This window comes from Microcebus murinus, chromosome 6 (genome assembly GCF_040939455.1).
Source record: "Microcebus murinus isolate Inina chromosome 6, M.murinus_Inina_mat1.0, whole genome shotgun sequence".
Classification (NCBI taxonomy): Eukaryota; Metazoa; Chordata; class Mammalia; order Primates; family Cheirogaleidae; genus Microcebus; species Microcebus murinus.
In genome coordinates, this window is record NC_134109.1 from 31857885 (window position 1) to 31876243 (window position 18359).

At 51.0% G+C, this 18359-nt stretch overlaps 1 protein-coding gene across 1 annotated transcript in view; it reads right to left on the bottom strand.

Annotated features, from left to right (window-relative positions):
* GALNT16 (polypeptide N-acetylgalactosaminyltransferase 16) overlaps positions 1–10870 on the bottom strand; it is an 81432-nt gene extending 70562 nt beyond the window's left edge. The window contains exon 1 of the mRNA XM_076003915.1: positions 9740–10870. Coding sequence (XP_075860030.1) covers positions 9740–9916 — 177 coding nt within the window. The 5' untranslated portion in view covers positions 9917–10870. The remainder of the gene's footprint in view (positions 1–9739) is intronic.
* Between the last annotated feature and the right edge of the window lie 7489 nt (positions 10871–18359).

Consider the following 18359-nt stretch of genomic DNA (forward strand, 5'->3'; position numbering starts at 1 on the left):
ACACACACACACACACACCACATACACCACACACACACACACCACATACACCACACACACACCACATACACCACACACACACCACACACCACATACACCACACACATACACACACACCACATACACCACACACATACACACACACCACATATACCACACACACACACACACCACACACACCACATACACCACACACACACCACACACACCACATACATCACACACACACCACATACACCACACACACACCACATACACCATACAGACACACACACACCACATATACCATACAGACACACACACCACACACACACACCACATACACCACACACACACACCACACACACCACATACATCACACACACACCACATACACCACACACACACCACACACACCACATACATCACACACACACCACACACACCACACACACACACACCACATACACCATACAGACACACACACACCACATATACCATACAGACACACACACCACACACACACCACATATACCATACAGACACACACACCACACACACACCACATACACCATACAGTCATACACACACACCACATACACACACCACATATACCATACAGACACACACACACACCACACACACACCACATACACCATACAGACATACACACACACCACATACACACACCACATATACCATACAGACACACACACACACCACATCCACCATACAGACACACACACACACCACACACACACCACATACACCATACAGACACACACACACACCACATATACCATACAGACACACACACCACACACACACCACATACACCATACAGACACACCACATACACCATACAGACACACACACACACCATACACACACACCACATATACCATACAGACACACACACCACATATACCATACAGACACACACACACACCACACACACCACATACATCCCCCACACCACACATATCACACGTACATATCCACGTACACATAACACACACATATACCACACACATCACACACATACCACATACAATACACATGACACACAACACAAATTTCACACACACACTATACATACCCCATATGCACATGTCCCACCCATGACACACACATATGCCACACATACCACACCCCTACATACCCAACATGACACATATAGCATGCGAACAACACACGCACACCCCACACACAACACACAAGTCCCTCATGGATCCCACATTGTAAGGAAATGAAGTGTTCCAAGCCATAGAACATTTTCCAAAGAACTTACGTTTACCTTCTTGAGAACCAACACTTACAAGTAAATTTGACCATCTTGCCGGAAAATGTTCTGAAATGACATAGTTCCCTGACTTACTGAGTACGTACCCTGGGTGTAATTTGTCACTTCCTGATGATTCAGGGACGGGTTTCCGAGCCTGTCTTTACCACAGCCTTCGAGGCCTAAGGATCTGACTTCACCTCCGAACACTTTCACCTTGCTCAGGCTGCCCACCAGGTGCTGGGAACACACACCCCAGGGACGGCGCCCTGGGCCTAGGCTGTCTGGAACACTCTCTCCCTAGATGTCTGCATGGCTCACTCTCTCTCCATTCACGCCCACTCCAGTATCATCTTTCCGGGCCATCTTTCTGCCCTTCGATGCTGCTTTATTTTATTTTCATAGTATTTGCCGCTACCTAATATACTCCATATTTATCTATTTATTGTCTACCCCTGGCTAGGATGTGAGCTCCTTGACAGCAGGGATTTCACCTGTTTTCGTAAACTCCAGGGCCTAGGACAGCCCTGGCACACAGTACGTGCTCAGTAAGTAACCGTCAAGAGAGTGAACAAATGCTGCCTTCAGCATTCTGACCAGTGTGTGCCTGGGGGTTCGTCCTGCCTCACATGGCTCTTCCTGGCTGGTCTTTTGCTGTCAGCTGTCACTTCCCAGTGTGTCAGCAGCTCCCAGCAATTTCCTCATCTTGCTCTGTCTAATCTGCTGTATTTGTAACCTAGGAAAGGCTGCAGGTTGCCAGGAGATGGAGCCTCCTGAACTGCTTAAGCCGATTTTCATAAACAATGTTCATTTCTAGGCCGGGCGAGGTGGCTCACGCCTGTAATCCTAGCACTCTGGGAGGCCGAGGCAGGCGGATTGCTTGCAGTCAGGAGTTCAAAACCAGCCTGAGTAAGAGCGAGACCCCGTCTCTACTATAAATAGAAAGAAATTAATTGGCCAACTAATATATATAGAAAAAAAATTAGCCGGGCATGGTGGCACATGCCTGTAGTCCCAGCTACTTGGGAGGCTGAGGCAGGAGGATTGCTTGAGCCCAGGAGTTTGAGGTTGCTGTGAGCTAGGCTGACACCACGGCACTCACTCTAGCCTGGGCAACAAAGCAAGACTCTGTCTCCAAAAAAAAAAAAAATGTTCATTTCCAGGCTTTGGCCTAAGGGCAATTCCATGTCTGTCTTCTGAGTAAAGTCCACAGGTGTTGTGACCATTCATGCTCTGCTCAGGGGCTGAGGGGTCTTTGCAGCACCCTCCCGGTCCTCTCGGATTGCTGAGATATCTGAAGTTCACCTGCGGACACTTCCGCACGCAAGTCTGTGTGCACCCCAGACACACTCACAAACACCCCAGGCTTCCAGCGCAGCGGAGGCGAGCTGCAAAACTCCACCAGACAGTGTTTCAAAGGAAGAGAAAGGGAAAGCAGTAGGGGTAGGGCCAGTTCTCCTTGTGAGAATTTGAAGGTTTCAAACACTATGAACACACGCGGTCCAGGTCTTTGTACGCCTCACCTTCTGGCCTTATTCTCCTTAATTCAAGCGCTGTCAGATCTTAAGCCCTGGCTGAGGGGCACCTCACTTTTGTGGGAGAAGTTCAACAAAGTCAAAGATGATTCAAGCTGAGAGGGACCTCAGAGATCTTGTAGTTCAACCCTCATCTGATTGATGAGGAAACTGAGGCCCAGAGAGTAGAAGTGACTCACCTAAAGAAATATAGCCCCTTGGGGGCAGAGCTGAGCCTAGAAGTAGGGTTGCTGGGCCTTCATTCCCATCCTCCCTCCGTCCCCTCACACCCATGTCCCTGACAGCCAGCATCTGTTGCACCCCAGGCCATGCCACCCTGCCCGACCCCGCCAGAGGCCAGGAGAATCCCATAATGGCAGGTCTCACAATCCATGTTCAGAGATATCACCCACCTCTGAGCTCTGAGACAATGTTGTCCCTGATCGACACAAAGCCAACCTCACTTTATGAAACAGCAGGAAAGAGGAACTAGTGCCCTTAAGCTAAACATGAAGCTTTTCCTATTGGGTCCAGAAAAGTGGAAGGGCTACACCAGGGGCAGACTCGCCTCAATGCCTCCTCAATTGTGCCTGACCCTTGTCTTGCCTCATAGTATAATTGACAAGCTTCTTCCATTCACCCCCTCTTTCCTAAAATTCCCCCAGCCTGCCCTTCTTGTCTGGTCTGAAATGTTCACAAAAGTCCTCTGGGTGACCATACCATCTCTAGCCAGATCCTGCTCAAGGGTGCAGCTGGAATTCCAGGTGTGGGGACCCAGGCAGGCCTGGGCTTCAACCTCCTCCACACCTTGTGGGCCTCAGTCCTGGAGAGCAGGAAAGATGCTAAAGACCAGTGTTTCCGACTTTGCAGCTTTGCCTCGGAGCAGCCTTGGTCTCCTCTCTCCCTCCCTGCTCGGCAGCTCCAAAGGAGCAGGCAGGGGAAGAGCACAGCAGCAGTTACAGGTTTCTTGTAGTCACCCCCTGCCCCGGCCTGGCCTTGGTGTGTTGGGCCAGCCCTGCTTCCAGGGCACCACGGCTCTTATTGTACAATAAATGGTCCCTATTTCATGACACTGAGTCTTTTTTCTCCCCTACTTGCTGCTGCTAGGAGTGTTTATCTGCCAACAGAGAGGGTAGAGAAACACTGGCCGGCCTTTAATCAGGCATCAAATATTTGTTTAAATAATTATCCTTATTGGTTTTGTCATTATAATGTTGATAGATGCTTATTATAAAAAACATTGCTGTCCAGGCACAGTGGTGCACGCCTGTAATCCTAGCACTCTGGGAGGCCAATTCGGGAGGATTATTTGAGCTCAGGAGTTCGAGACCAGTCTGAGCAAGAGCGAGACCATGTCTCTACTAAGAAAACAGAAAGAAATTAGCTGGACAAGTAAAAATATATAGAAAAAATTAGCCGGGCATGGTGGCACATGCCTGTAGTCCCAGCTACTCAGGAAGCTGAGGCAGGAGGATTGCTTGCGCCCAGGAGTTTGAGGTTGTTGTGAGCTAGACTGATGCCACAGCACTCTAGCCTGGGCAACAGAGTGAGACTCTGTCTCAAAAAGAGAAAAAAATATATATATATAGGGAAAAAATCCAAAAGATGGAAGGGGGGATTACCCATATTCCTACTTCCCTATTGCTAACATTTTGCTCGGTATGGCTTTTGCATTTTTCCCCAAAAAAATGTTTATGGAGTGAATACAAAGTGAGGTGCTGACCCAGGAGCCCCAGGAAAGACACCCTGATACTGTGACTTGGATCTCACCTAGAAGATGCTCCAGGGGAAGGAAGACATGAGCATGGGCTTTAGGGTCAGAAAAACCTGGTTTCAAATGCATTTCCTCATTGCTTGAATATGGGTAAGACTCAGTTTACTCTCATGTTAACTGGACCTGATAATGGTACCTATAGCATTCGGTTGTTGGGATTCAACAAGGTAAAGCTTTCAAAATAACAGCATCCAAGTATCCCATGAACATACCCACCATAAACATAATAAAGTATACAGCGATTGTGGAGGCTGGACAAGTACAGATCAAAGCCCACAAGCATTAAGAGGAGAGACTAAGGCACTTGAAACCATTTTCGGTGCAGGCTGTCCACAAAGTCTGTGACTGCACCAGGCAAGTGTCTGGTTAAATGAACCGAATTTAGTGCCCGTTTGACTCATATGTGAAAGCTCGGCTCTCCGGCTCCTTTCCAGAAGACTTGCGTCTTACGTCTGTTTAGCCTCCTTGTATCCTTGCCCCGACTGCTCGCAGGGAAGGTGCTTAAGGTCTCCTCCAGAAGCAGACAGGGTATAAATCTTCAATCTTGTAACTGTAATGAACAGCTCAGCCACAGGCTCCCCTCTGACCTCAGGCGGTTTCCTCCATTACAGCCAGACAGTCCCCGGGGCAACTCGCCTGGCCTTGCCTACCAGTGCCCCTCTACAGCAGCATCAAATGGCATTTCCAGACCCCAGAGCCTCCTCTGCTCACAGAGCTGACAAACCAGCCATCAGAGAAGGAAGCCCTGCTCCCAAAGCCCTTGGCGCCGCGGGTGGGGGAACTGCTGTTACAGCACAGAAATAAGGACCTGTCAGGAGAAAGAACAGCACTGGGAAACTGATCCTGTGCTCCTGGGCCTCTGGCCTCCCAGGAAGGTGACTCTGGGCCTTCCAGGGCCCCCACCAGTCGTGGGTGCCTCTGGGCTGTCCCATGTCCCACAAGCAGGTCTCAAAATGGCCCAGCAACAGACCTCATTGATTGGAAATTAAGCCCTTTAAATCTGAACGTTTTGGCAAAGGGAATTGTGGGTGTTTGTGCTTCTCCCTCCCCACTCTTTCTAGTGTGTGGCACCTAGACCGATTAAATACAAAATCGTTTTCTGTCATTTAGGCAAATCATATTCCCACGGCTTCAAAATGCACGTTATAAATAAAATAAAATATAAACTCATTCAGATCTTACTGAAACTTCTGCTCTCAGAGAACAGTGCTAGAAAAGCCATCATCTGTGTCCCCTTCTGCTTACCTGCAAGGCCTGAAGGGTTACTATGGGAACTTGCTGTGGCAGGGGCCTGTCTCTACATAAGCATAAACCTCATAGCACCCTTCAGGAGAAGTCCCTGAAAACCACTTATTTATTTCCAGAAATGAAGCTGTCATCTGCTTATCTAAGAATCATCAAACCTTGTAAATCATTTAACCCGAACTTAACATACAAAATAACCAAGGTCCAGAGATGTTAAGTATTTCATTCACGGTCACTCGGCAGTATACCAATTTCAGGATAAGAAACCCCAGTTTTGGAAAACTCTTGCCTAAATCTTTCATGGTTCTAAATAGAAGACTATTGATATAAATGAGTACACCTATGCCAAAAATACCCATAATGGATAGTCCTTTTTAAAAATGTGAAATCAAATTCCATGTAACACCTTAGCTTCCCACCCATGCCTGTTAGACAATTGGCATATAGAAAACTGAGTCCCAAACCCATACCACAACCACTGCAAACGTTCTCCCCAACTTCAAGGCTGAAGACTCAAGCCTAGCCATCTCTGCTCCGCCTCCTGCTTTGGCTGTTGTCCGCTGCCAGCATGAATCGATGCAGATTCAAGGCAATGTCACCAAATCCACTGCCTTGCCCATAAAGTACAGCATGGAAAAATAAAAAAACCTTGCTGCATCATAAGCAGCCATATAGGGATGGAATCAGTATCTCTCTTTAGTTGTACAGATTCCATAACCAAATTTTTCACATCAAAATTTGTGACACATGGGCTGACAGCAGGACAGAATATTAAAAATCAGGACCTCCCTGAGAAATCTGGCCATACGGTTGCCATGCCGACACTCCATAATGCCAAACAAGCGCCTCCAAGGTCCAGAAGCAACTTGGCTGGCTTCGAATAGCCCAGAACATTGTGAAAGCAGAGCTGCCTCCTGGTCTAGGCTCGTCTGTAGACCCTCCCTTTCCCAGCTCAGCTCTCTCATTCCCCAGGGGAGCGATAATGACGCTTGTCTGAATTTGCTCAGCCTCTGACAGCATGGCTGGCCACATCATTCTCTAAGAATCTGAAAATCCACATGCAGCATCCTGGCCTGACTAAATAGAGAAATGTTTCAGAACAGCAAAGACAGTGAGTGGTTACCACAAAGTTCAGGGAGAAAGCAAACCCTTGGTTGCACCTGCCCCTTTTAAGTTAACAAAGGGTTCAACTCCTGGAAAAGCTTGAATATGCATTCCCCTACCTCCATACTGATAGGCAGGTTGAAGCTGGGAATAAGGGGATATGAAGCTTGGACCATTCATCGACTGCTCCCAGAAATGGGCAAAAATCCTATTTCACTCCTTTAAGAAGTCTTACTGTGCATCAACGTGGGGATGTGCAGCATAGTCCCTGCATGCATAGCTCACATTCAGCTGAGAATCACACGGAAGTGAAACAACTTAAAAATAGGACTACAATGCAAGGCAGTGAGTGTTAAAGGTGATGTGTGATTGGGGGCCAATGCTGGAGGAGCAGGCATCCGGAACTAACACTTAGGAACTGAGAGGGAGCGGCTGTGCCCCTAAGTGGCTCCCCAGGACTTCCATCCTCCCTTTCTTCCTGCACCTTTGCTTCCCAGCTCCCAGGCATTTCCCAGATACTCCTTCCTACTTTAAACTTGGTTTCCAGTTCTCAGCCCTGTTGTCATCTGCAGCAAGTCAAACCCTGTGGGAACAGGGAGGGGCAAAAGGATGTTCACTGGTACTCCCCACCACCTCCTATTGCTACCCCTCCAGCATGGGCAAGGTCAGGGGCTGGTCTTTTTTTTTTTTTTTTTTTAAGACAGAGTCTCACTCTGTTGCCTGAACTAGAGTGCCATGGCGTCAGCCTAGCTCACAGCAACTTCACACTCCTGGGCTCAAGCAATCCTACTGCCTCAGCCTCCAGAGTAGCTGGGACCACAGGCATGTGCTATCATGCCCAGCTAAATTTTTTCTATATATTTTTAGTTGTCCAGCTAATTGTTTTTCTTTTTTTTTTTTTTAGTAGAGATGGGGTCTCGCTCTTGCTCAGGCTGGTCTCAAACTCCTGAGTTCAAACGATTCCTCAGCCTCCCAGAGTACTAGGATTACAGGCGTGAGCCACCGCTTCCAGGCCAGGGTTCAAGGTTCTGAAACAGAGGCTGTGAGCAACAGTTTCCCTGTGCTTTCTTCTTTCCTTTTCTCCTGCCTCCTCCTCCCCTTCCAGCTCACACCCTCCTCCCATCACCTCACCAGAGAGAGGGACAGAGCATCTAGCCAGCCTGCCTTCCCCTTAGAGCTCTAGGCCCACCTCTCCTGAGACCTGGGCTGGTCCTCTGGAAAAGTAAGACTAGGGCAGCTTGTGTTCCTGGAGCGGAAGCTCCCCGGGGCCTGGGAGTCACTACTGATTTGCTAGTGCCAGCTCTAACCTGTCAGTCCACCCTGATCTCAACACCCTGGGGTCTCAGCACAGGAGGCTTTTCCTCACCAGTCTTTCTGTCCACCCATCCACAAGTGCTCTGGAAACAGTGTCCTAGGAACAGGTCCCACAGCTCAGAAGGGAACACGCCACCTAATCAAGCTTGCCCCCAGAGAGTTCATCCAGGCGGGGATCTAGGACAAAACTCACAACCCAACCCCTCCCCGACCAGGACCAGGTCTCCTCAGGTAAAGCCTGTTAATAATGGTCCCTTTGCAGGGGACGTGGAATCTGGGGCAGGATGGGAATGAGAAGGCATTCCCCAGTGAACCCATATTCCTGAGGTTCAGAGCTGCCTCTGCGCTCGTATCTCGGATTCTACTACAGACAAACCTCAGCCCTCGTGACCCTGCACCTCCCGCGACGCTCCTCACCCCTCCTCCTCCTGGCCCAGATCTTTCCACGTCGGAATTGCCACCCTCCCCCACTTCCTTACCCCCGCCCCACTCTTTGCTCTCCTGCTCCTGGTCCTTGTCTGGCCAGGCCGCCCCTACGCAGCAGTCCCTCCCGAGGGGCGCCCAAGGTTCTTGTCCACCACCCGCTCCGTTGGAAGAACGCGCCTGACCGCGAGCGCTCTCAGCGGGTCCCAGAGCCTCCCACCTCAACAGGTGCCGGCCTCTGCCTGGCCACACAGCGCTGTCACCCCGGGCCCAGGCGAAGTCGGCGACAGGACCGCCCCCTGCAGGGCGTCTGGGGCTCTGCACGCCCTCGCCCGGGTCCCCAAAGCGCCAAGGGCCCCAGCAGCTCCGCTAAGGCCCCCACCATACCACACCGCCTTTGTTTCCCCACTCGCTTAGATGTCGTGGGGCTGACCTCATGCGAGGGAATCGCCAAGCTCGAGCGCGGACACAGCCCATCTACGGTAGTGGTGGACCCTAATGTTGGGGGTAGGGGTGCGTACGCAGAGAACTCTGGGGGGCGGGGGTGTCCGTGCAGAAGAAGCTGGTTCAAGTTGACCTGAGCTCAAAAGGGGACTCGAAGCCAGGCACCGCGCCAACAGAGCCTTATCCTACCCACGCCCCCACCCGACGTCCTTTGCCCCCAGGAGGCTGGAGAGGGGGTGCGCACCGCCACCTACGCGCTCAGCTGCTAGTGGCTCCCACCGTTGGCTAGCTGCGCGCTAGGTCCAGCCGCCTTCCGGGGCGGGCAAGGCGCCAGCAGTCCCCCGGCCCCCGGCCCCGGCGGCGCAGCGCCTGGAGAGCCGCCACGTTCTCAGTCGCGCGCGAACGCCGGGCCCACCAAACTTGCAGCACTTTCTCCCAGCCCCCACCCGCTGTCACCCTCCCATCATCGGGCGCCCTGGCCCCACTAGCCCTGCAAAGGTTGCCATAACAACGGGCAGGAATGCTCCAACATATACAAAGCCGGCCCGGCGCAGCGGGCACTCAGCCCCTAGCCGGGCCCCGCGCCCTCGGCTGCTGCGCGGAGGCAGGACGCGCGCCGCTGCTCCCCCGCCGGCCGCCCGGCGCGCGGGGCGTACTCACAATGAGCGGGATGGTGCGGTCCTCGCGGAGCTGCTCGGGCCTCCCGCCGGCCCTCTGCGCGCCCCGGCCGCCGGAGGATGCTGCGTGGGCTCGGTTGTCCTGCCATAAGTAGTAGAAAGTGCCCAGGATCCAGGCTACGGTCAGGATGGCGATGGCATTGGCGCGGATCTTCCTCATGGTGGGCGGACGGGCGCCCTGGGTGGGGGTCGGGACCAGCGAGCTCTTGGGGCCGGAGCGGGGGCGCTCGCAGCCCCAGCTGTTTGTTTTCGCTCCTGCCTGGCTGCTCAGTCCTGCAGAGCAGAAAAAGGAGAGAGGTGGGGGGGGGAGAGTGATAGGGAGAGACAGGAGCGCGGAGCGATCCTCACGGTCCTAATGCCCTTCAGCCCCGAGCGCGCGCGTCCCCCGGACGCCCATTCATTCGCGCGCAGAGCCGGTCCCGCGCTCCAGCCGCCGCGGGCCAACCGACCCCGCCGCTGCGCATCGGGAGAAGAGCGCGCCGGGTAGGAAGTGTCGCGGGCCTTCCTCCCGCGCCCGGGAACCCGGCGAGACAGACGCCCGCGGCGGAATGGCGACTGGCCAGAGCCAGCCTCGGCTCCCACCGCTCGGTGACCGAATGCCCAGTGGCTGCCCCCTGCGGCTGTCCCGCCTACCTACACCCACTCCCAGACCAGGCGGCCCTGAGTCACCGACTGGAGATGCTCGAACCCCAACCTGGGCCCGCGCCGCGGAGCTGCAGTTCCGGGCTGCGCTCTGAACTGCGCTCTGGCGCGGGGTTCAAGGTGCGTTCCACGAGACCTTGGGAAGCGACGGCTGGGCAGGGAAGAGAGTCCTGAGTTTGCACTGGAATCCTCCGCAACCTAGGATTCCGAGCTGCCCCAGAGCCCGCCCCAAGGAGGGATTGGAAGCTGGTGCACTTGACATTCCGGGACAGCGAAGAGGAAGCGACGCTGCCTCACACCCGATGCAAGGAGAAAGGGGGATACAACCACCCCACATCTTTCACTGGCCTGGGGCTCCCAGATTTCTTGACGTTTCCCTCCACTCCGCCTCATTGTCCCCTGGACAACCCTGAGATATCATCACCATTATTTCATCAGAAAGAAGGGAGGCTAGAGAGGCTGGACGATTCTCCTGAGGCCACAGGCTAATTAGTGGGCAGAGCCCAGTCTAAAAGCCATCCCTCCGTCTGACACTTTTTGACAAAGTGCAAAACGTGGTGGTGGTAAGAGCTGAGAACACAAACATCCTTGAGATTCCCCCCCAGCCCTGGAGGCATTGAGAATCAGGTGTGAACTACTCCCACTCCAGGCAGAAGGCAAGGTGGGCTAGATTAGTTTTAGGTGAAATAACAACAAAGTAAAGATCACAGAGAAAAAAATAATTCATGCGATGTGGTCTTTGGGAAGATATTTCAGAGAAGGTGGATAAATCCTTAAGAGGCAGGGGAGGGAAGGGAGGGTGGGGAGTGCATGAATAGCCCAAGTGAAGGTCCAGCTGGTGGAAGTACTTGATGTGCTCAAGGGAGAGAGCTGCCAGGCATCCCTGGGGGTCCAGGATGCTGGGAAGGATTTGGTGAGAGTTGAGGTTGGCCAGGCTGGGTGAGTCTGGACTTAGGAGGTCCTTGAATGCCAAGGCCAGAGTTGGCAGGAAGTTTGCTTCCTGCTAGTGCTGCCGGACACCTCGGCTCCTCTGAAGACCCAGACAGGGTCAATCCTCTAAATGAGTTGCCTGGGCAATCAGGCAAACTGAGGTCACAGTATCATGCTCTCCCTCAACTACCCTGTCAGCACAGAAGTGAAATAAGGTGGTATTTCTCCATTTCTCCAGCACTTGGGACTGAACCGCACACACAATAGATGCTCAATACATTTCTGTTGAAGTGAGGTAAAGAAAACTAGTTGACTTTTTGCTACAGAAAACCCAGGGTCATCACTGCAACTATGATATCCTCACTCAGCAGACTAAACATGAGGACCCTTAGACAAGTCCAAAATTGGCCCAACCAGGAATGTGACCCTAAAAAGAAGAGAATGCACAAAAAAGGGTCTCACAATGGGTCTACAAAAGTAGCAGGGCGTTTGAGGCATGAGCTGTGTGGCAGTCACAAACAATAAGGGCAAGGGTGTGGAGATGCCAGCACTGGAGCCGCAGGCCAGCCTTGCCTCTCCCAGGTTTCTCCTGCCTGGGAGTTTACTGAGACTGCACTAGGGGCCATGGCTCGTTGGCATGGATGGAGAAAACCGCTGTCAAGCCACCGCCTGCTTTCCACAGGAATCATGGGGCAGCCCAGTGGTCATGTCATCTGTGCAACACCAGGGAAGACCTTGCTCCTTCAGTGTCAGGCTCCACAGCACCTCCCATTTTCACATAGGCTCTCGGGAGATCAAAGTCAGCCAGGTGAAAGGCGGCAATAGCCCTATTGCCATAGGCTGTTCCCTTCAGCCCAGACTGGTCTATGCATATCTAGTTGTCTTTGGTCTTAAAAGAGCCAGGTGAAAGGATGTGGGATCCGAAGACATCACATCACCTCCTGGTGAGAGGCTCCAAACTCACACCCCGGTGTGGGGGATGAAGCTGGACTGTGCCAAACTGAAATCAGGCTGGTAGGTTTCTGGCGACTCCAGAAGGAAGGAGGGAGGAGCTAGAGTTTGGCAGGGTTTCTACAAGTCTCACCACTTACTCACCAGGGCTCAGTGGTGAGGATGCTACACATCTGCACCAAATTGTCAATTCCTGGTAGCTCTGTCCCTAAGAGAAGGACTCCTTCTACCCTCCCTGCCTCCACCACCAGGAAAATCCCACAGGAGTGTAGCCTTTGGAGAAAGTGTTAGACTTCACAACCAGCCCTCCCTTAGATGGGCACTTTCCTGGGGTTGGGGGTGGGGTAAGAGGGCAGATACTTACCATGCTCATCTGACTGACAAAAACTTGATGTAGACAGAAGATGAGTGATGCCTCAAGCCACAAGCACTCTGGCAGAGCTGTGGACCAGGAGCTGCCACCTTGGCTACAGCCTATGGTCTTTCTTCCAGATTCTAATCCCAGATGAGCACAGAACTAAGCCTGGCCCTCCCTGAGACAGGCATCTATGATTAGGGATGACAGTGAGTGTGGTTTCCTCTCTGGTCCTAGGAATGGATTCCAGCAGAACCATGGAATCAAAGCAACACCTAAGAGACTTCCTGTTTCCTCCCATTGCTTGAACTTTGAAGACAACAAAAGTAATCATAATAGCTACAGTTTACTCCGACCTCCAGTTGCCAGCCACTGTGCCAGCATTTCACATAATGCTGTCTCTAAAGCTCCCACAACTCTGAGCTAAGGACTGTCATCCCAACTGCAGATGAGGAAACATTGAGGCTACTCCACTTGCCTGGAGTCCTACAATCAAGTAAGTGGGAAGCTGGGCTGAGTCCCATGCCACCTTCAATGACTGTGTCCGGCACTGGTGCAGGGCTTCTGAGGCTGCTGGGCAGTCCTCGGGTGCTCAGAAGTTCTGTATGAGGGACCTTGCTTCCCCCTAGGGCCTCTGTTTTCTCCTCTGTATAAGGAGGGATATGAAGCAATGTGCTCCGGGGTCCCTCTAACTATGCCATTTTGGACTTCCAGTTCCTTTGGCATTTTCTCCCTTTAAGCATTTGTCTTAGGCACAGTTCACCTTCTCTTCAGAGCTGCCAAAGCCAGCACACAGGTAAAGTGCCATGTGCCCCTGAAGCTCCCAGGGGCCCCAGGGAGCTCTCTGCCCCAGTGCAGTTGGTGTGGGGATTTAGAGGGGAGCAGATAACAGAGAGGAGAACGGGAATGGCTCAGTGTAAAGCTCTGGCTCTGGAGTTGGACAACCTGAATTCCAGTACTGATTCTGTCACATATTAGGAGATTGGTTTGGGCAAATTCTTATCCTCGGTTTCCTCAAATGTAAAATGAGGTGTTGACAGCCTTTAACTTGCAGCATTGTTGGGAAAGCTAGAATGAAATAATGGAGGTGAAGTCCAGTGCCTGGTCACCACCCCAGCCTCCTGGAAGCCACTCCCACAGGCACTACCGGCCTGCTAGGGGTGAGAGAGGACTTCTGGAGGGCCTGCCCAGGGTAACGCACAGGGGACTGCTCACCATTGCTGCCAAGAACAGACCCCAGATGAGCCTCTCCAGCCACACCCAAGGTCCAACAAGAATAGATTGTCCTGCCCCACAGGTGGGTGGCTGCCTCTTCCAAAGTCTCTGCTGAGCAGGCTGGAAGCAAGGCAGGGGACAGGCACAGAGACAGGCCCTGGCCTCTCTATGCCCATTACCCTTGACACCCTGGGCCAGCTCAGAAGCCTTTTGCCCTATCTGCAGCTGCAGCAAGGGCCCAGAAGGTAGGTGAAGTGACCTGATTGGACTCCTGCCCCACCCATGTCTGCTCTAAGCAGGAAAGAAGGCAGGGATGGTGAAGAAAATGTATGCTACCATGTAACAGGCACTGTGCCAGTACACGACCCATCAAGGAAGGCTCGACCATCCCCATTTCACAAATGAAGAGCCCGACGCCTGCAGGGCACATGCACCCACTGCCAGCTGACCGCACTTTAAGGCTCCAACTGTCTTTAAGGAAAAGATATTTGTAAGGTGAGTTTCTAGAAACCATTATAGATGGAGGAGAGTTCTTGGCTCTTTGAAAGGAACTTGCAGTTGTCTTATCAATCCTTCTCCTCCTGTTTGATAACCTGGACTTTTTATTTATTAGTTTCTGCCACTGGAGTGTTAGCTCTGTGAGGGCAGGGGTTCTTTTATGTTTTGCTCATCACTGTTTCCCAGTGCTCAGAACAGCGCTTTAGTAGTGGCAGAGGATAATACATGCTCGTTAGGTATTTGTTGAAGGAAGGAAGGGAGAAGAGAGAAAGAGGGAGGGAGGAAGAAAGGCAGGGTAGCTCTGTGAAACATGCACTTCTCTCTTAAGTCAAGCACTTGAGAGATGCACTCAGGATGAGAGCCCAGAGCAAGGGAGCTACTCACGTAGGGTCAGGGTGGGCCAGTGTAGTGAGTCTCCTAACAGTGCTTCCTTCAGAGCAGCGACCCGCTTCCCAAATCACGGAGCCAGAGCCAAACCCCACTGCCCCAGGATGAGGGGGTAAGAAAATTCTTTGTGGTCCCATCAGAAGTCAGAGAAGGAATGACCCCAATTCTGGTGGACAACTGCAGGAACCACAAATGTTATTGCTGATCATGAAATAACCCAGGTGTTACATTTGGTAATAGTAGGATTGCAGAGGCTGCGGACTAATTAGAAATGTGTCAAGTGCCTTTTATTAACAGCAAGGAATTCATACAAAGGAGAAATGCATGAGTAAAGTCAACTGGTCAGCAGAATTGGTCCCAGAGGTAGAGCCCTTTCCAAGGCCCCTCTAACCTTCCCATGTCCACCACCTTCTCCTATGCTCCTGCCCCTTCTCCACAGCCTCTGCGGAGCTGAGTGCCGGAGGTCCTCAGAGCAGAGCAGATGGCCCGCCAAGACGCCAGGCCAGTGAGTGCCTACACATGCCTGTCTCCTTGAATGGGAGCTCCTGTGAGCGCGGCCTGGCAGCCTTCTTTTGTGTATTGTGAGTTTCCAGCACAGCGTTGGGCATCTTGGCAGTGCTCACCAAATATCTGTGCAGAGTAGATGAGTGAATGAGTATCAAGGGCGGCAAGCTGCTGCTACTCCCCATTCTGTCCCATGAAAATGCCATCAAGCCCACTCAGACTGTAAAGCCAGAGCCTGTGTGCCCATTGGGGTGGTATTTCTAGTCCCTTCCTTAGCTTTCCTTCTTGAATACCTACCTAGAATACCTACTGCCAGGAACTTCTAGGTAGTGAGGATACAAAAATTAACAAAACCTGGACCCAGCCTGGAGGAGTCTAGTGGCTGAGGATGGGGAAATATGCATAAATAATCACAAGAAGATATAACAGAGCTCTACAGAAGCACAGAGGGGGCATCTTCACAAGTCAGAAGTCATTTGAGAGCTGAGCCTTAAACTATAAGCAGGTGGGTGAGACTCTGGAAAGAGGGACAAACAAAGAGGGCTGAGATGTGTAAGCGTATGAGAGCACGGAAATGGTGAGTGGTTTAGTGGGGGGGGGGGTTTGGGCTGGTGATGGTGATGAGGTTACAGGGGTAGGCACAGACCAGTTAACAGATGTCTTCTATGCCTCTGGAAGAAATTTGGACTTACTCTGCTAAGCCAAGAATTTTAAAACAGAGAGTGACAATGATCAGTTTTAAATTTTAGTAAGGAGGCTGATGACCAGTGGCAGGGGACCACAATGATATTGCAGTCGTCCAAGTGAGCAATGCTGAGGCCTGGGCTAAGGCAGCAACACTGAAACAGGAGAGAAGGAGGGGAGGATTTGGTGATCAACTGGAGGTGGATGTGAGGGGATTTGAGAATAATGTAACTTTCTTGCTCAGGAGACAAGTGCTTTGGTGTAAAGTAACCATTAACTAAAATGGTGAATACAGGGGGAAGAGGAGGCATGTTCGGCTGAATTTGAGTTCTCTGTGGTCAGGAAGGCATCCATAAAGCCAGGTCTGGAGCTCGGAAGCAGAGTGAATGGGGCCAGTCAACTAGAGATGAGAAAACTAGAAACACAAGGGGGGCAAATATGTTGCTGGGTGGCTGCCCATGTACCCAGCACCTAGGCCTGGGGGAAAGGATCCTGGACGCCTGTGTGAAGATGGAGATACAGAGAGTGGACACTTTTTTTCTGCCTCTGTCAGATGCCTTGACAAAATCATCCGGCCCAGGCTCTTCAAGTATGCTCATTTCTTTTTATTTATTTTTTAATTTACTTAATATTTTCTTTTTTTATTCTTTCTTTTGGTGACGTCACTGTACTAAGTATGCTCATTTCTTTATCAAGGTCCTCACCATCTGGTACACATCAGGATGGACCTCTAGACCTAGGGCTTGAGCAAAATTTGGCTCAATATCAAAGAGGCCACGCAAGAAGACCACCGAGAATTTGAGTTGAAAAGAGACCCACAGTCCTGGTCTGGCATTTCCTTCAGTCTAATGGTGCCTATAATTGAAACCTCCATTTTCCCTGTGAAAGTGGGAAGTGGAAATTAAAGCAATGTTCCCAGGATTGGTATATATTTTGAAGCTCTAAGCAAGGCTGAAAATATCCATCGATATATTTTGAAGTGTAATTTCTACTCCCTTACCAGTCAAAATAATTGAACGGGAAGAAAAAGCTGTTAATGCAGGAGGCGTATAACATCAGATCCACATTGCCTGGAAATTTACCATTTCAAAGAAATTAAGGGTTTTTAACAGCCAGTGTTTACAGTCATACATGTCCCCTCTCACTGAAGCCATCCTCTAAAAGCTCATCAATCTGGCCTGGACACTGAAATTGTTCACAGTGTCTGGAGCTGACACCAAAACAGGGAGAATTTTAAAAAATCATCCTGCCATTTTATCAGCATATGTACCTTGGGGAATTTCCTCCTGGTAGGTGGTAGGAAACAGCTGGGGCTGTCTCCCAGTGCTCATGGAGCCAGTGGTGGCAGAGCTCTGTGGTGGCATGGCCAGGCACATCTTCCTCTCTTCCCTTGGCAGCCATCCCTCATGTCACACAGGTTGTCCTTAGGTTAGTCTGACATTTCTCCCTCCTGCCCAGCAAGAAAATACCAGTGACAGTAGGCGGGAGGGTTGCATGTTCTTCAGCAGAGGGGTGACACTGTGCTGCCTTTCACCACCTCTGCCTGGCCCCTGAATCTCAGCCTGGAGCCCAGCAGGACAGATAGACAAAAGACTTTGCCGGCTGTCATTGTCTGTCTTCTGCCAATGCCTGCGTGTGGGTGGGTGTGTGCGTGTGCTCTATTTTCAGATGGAATTTGACTTCATGTTTTTCCTGGGATTACTGATTTATTCTCCCATATTTGTGTCCACTGGAGGAAATTTCTAAGTCTTTGTCTAATTGTTTGTTTTTTCTTCCATCTCTGAATAACATATCTTAAAAAGGCCACTACCTAAAGATGGAGCAGTCAGTTATGTTCTTGGGGAACTGGGATGATTGGGAGATAGGAAGCCTGGGTTTTAGTCCCAGATATGCCATCAGCCAGCATGGCGACCCTGGAAAAGTCATTTATCTGGGCCTCTTTCTCATATTTAAAATGAGGGGTTTGGTACAAAATACTTGGAAGGTGCTTTCCAGTGCTAGCTTTTTAGGATTCTATTTGCTTATTTTAATGTTTTAAACCATCCCCTGCCCCAGCAAGAATTATTGGCAAAAAACTGGGATACAATCTTCTTTACTATCATTTGATCCCCACACACATACACATCCAAGCAACTTAAAATAGTCCACTTGATCAAGAATCTGAAAACTTCCAGATTACAGCAGACCTAAAGAGAAATTGGAAGAATGTACAAGAAATGGGCACATCCGGGGATATCTCTGGGAGGGGAACATTAGGAAAACAGGGGTGGGAGACTTTCATTGTATATCCTTTTGTACTTTTTGAATTTTTTGCCACATGCATTTATTACCTCTTCTTTTTTTTTTTTTTTTTTTTTTTGAGACAAGAGTCTCACTTTGTTGCCCAGGCTAGAGTGAGTGCTGTGGCGTCAGCCTAGCTCACAGCAACCTCAAACTC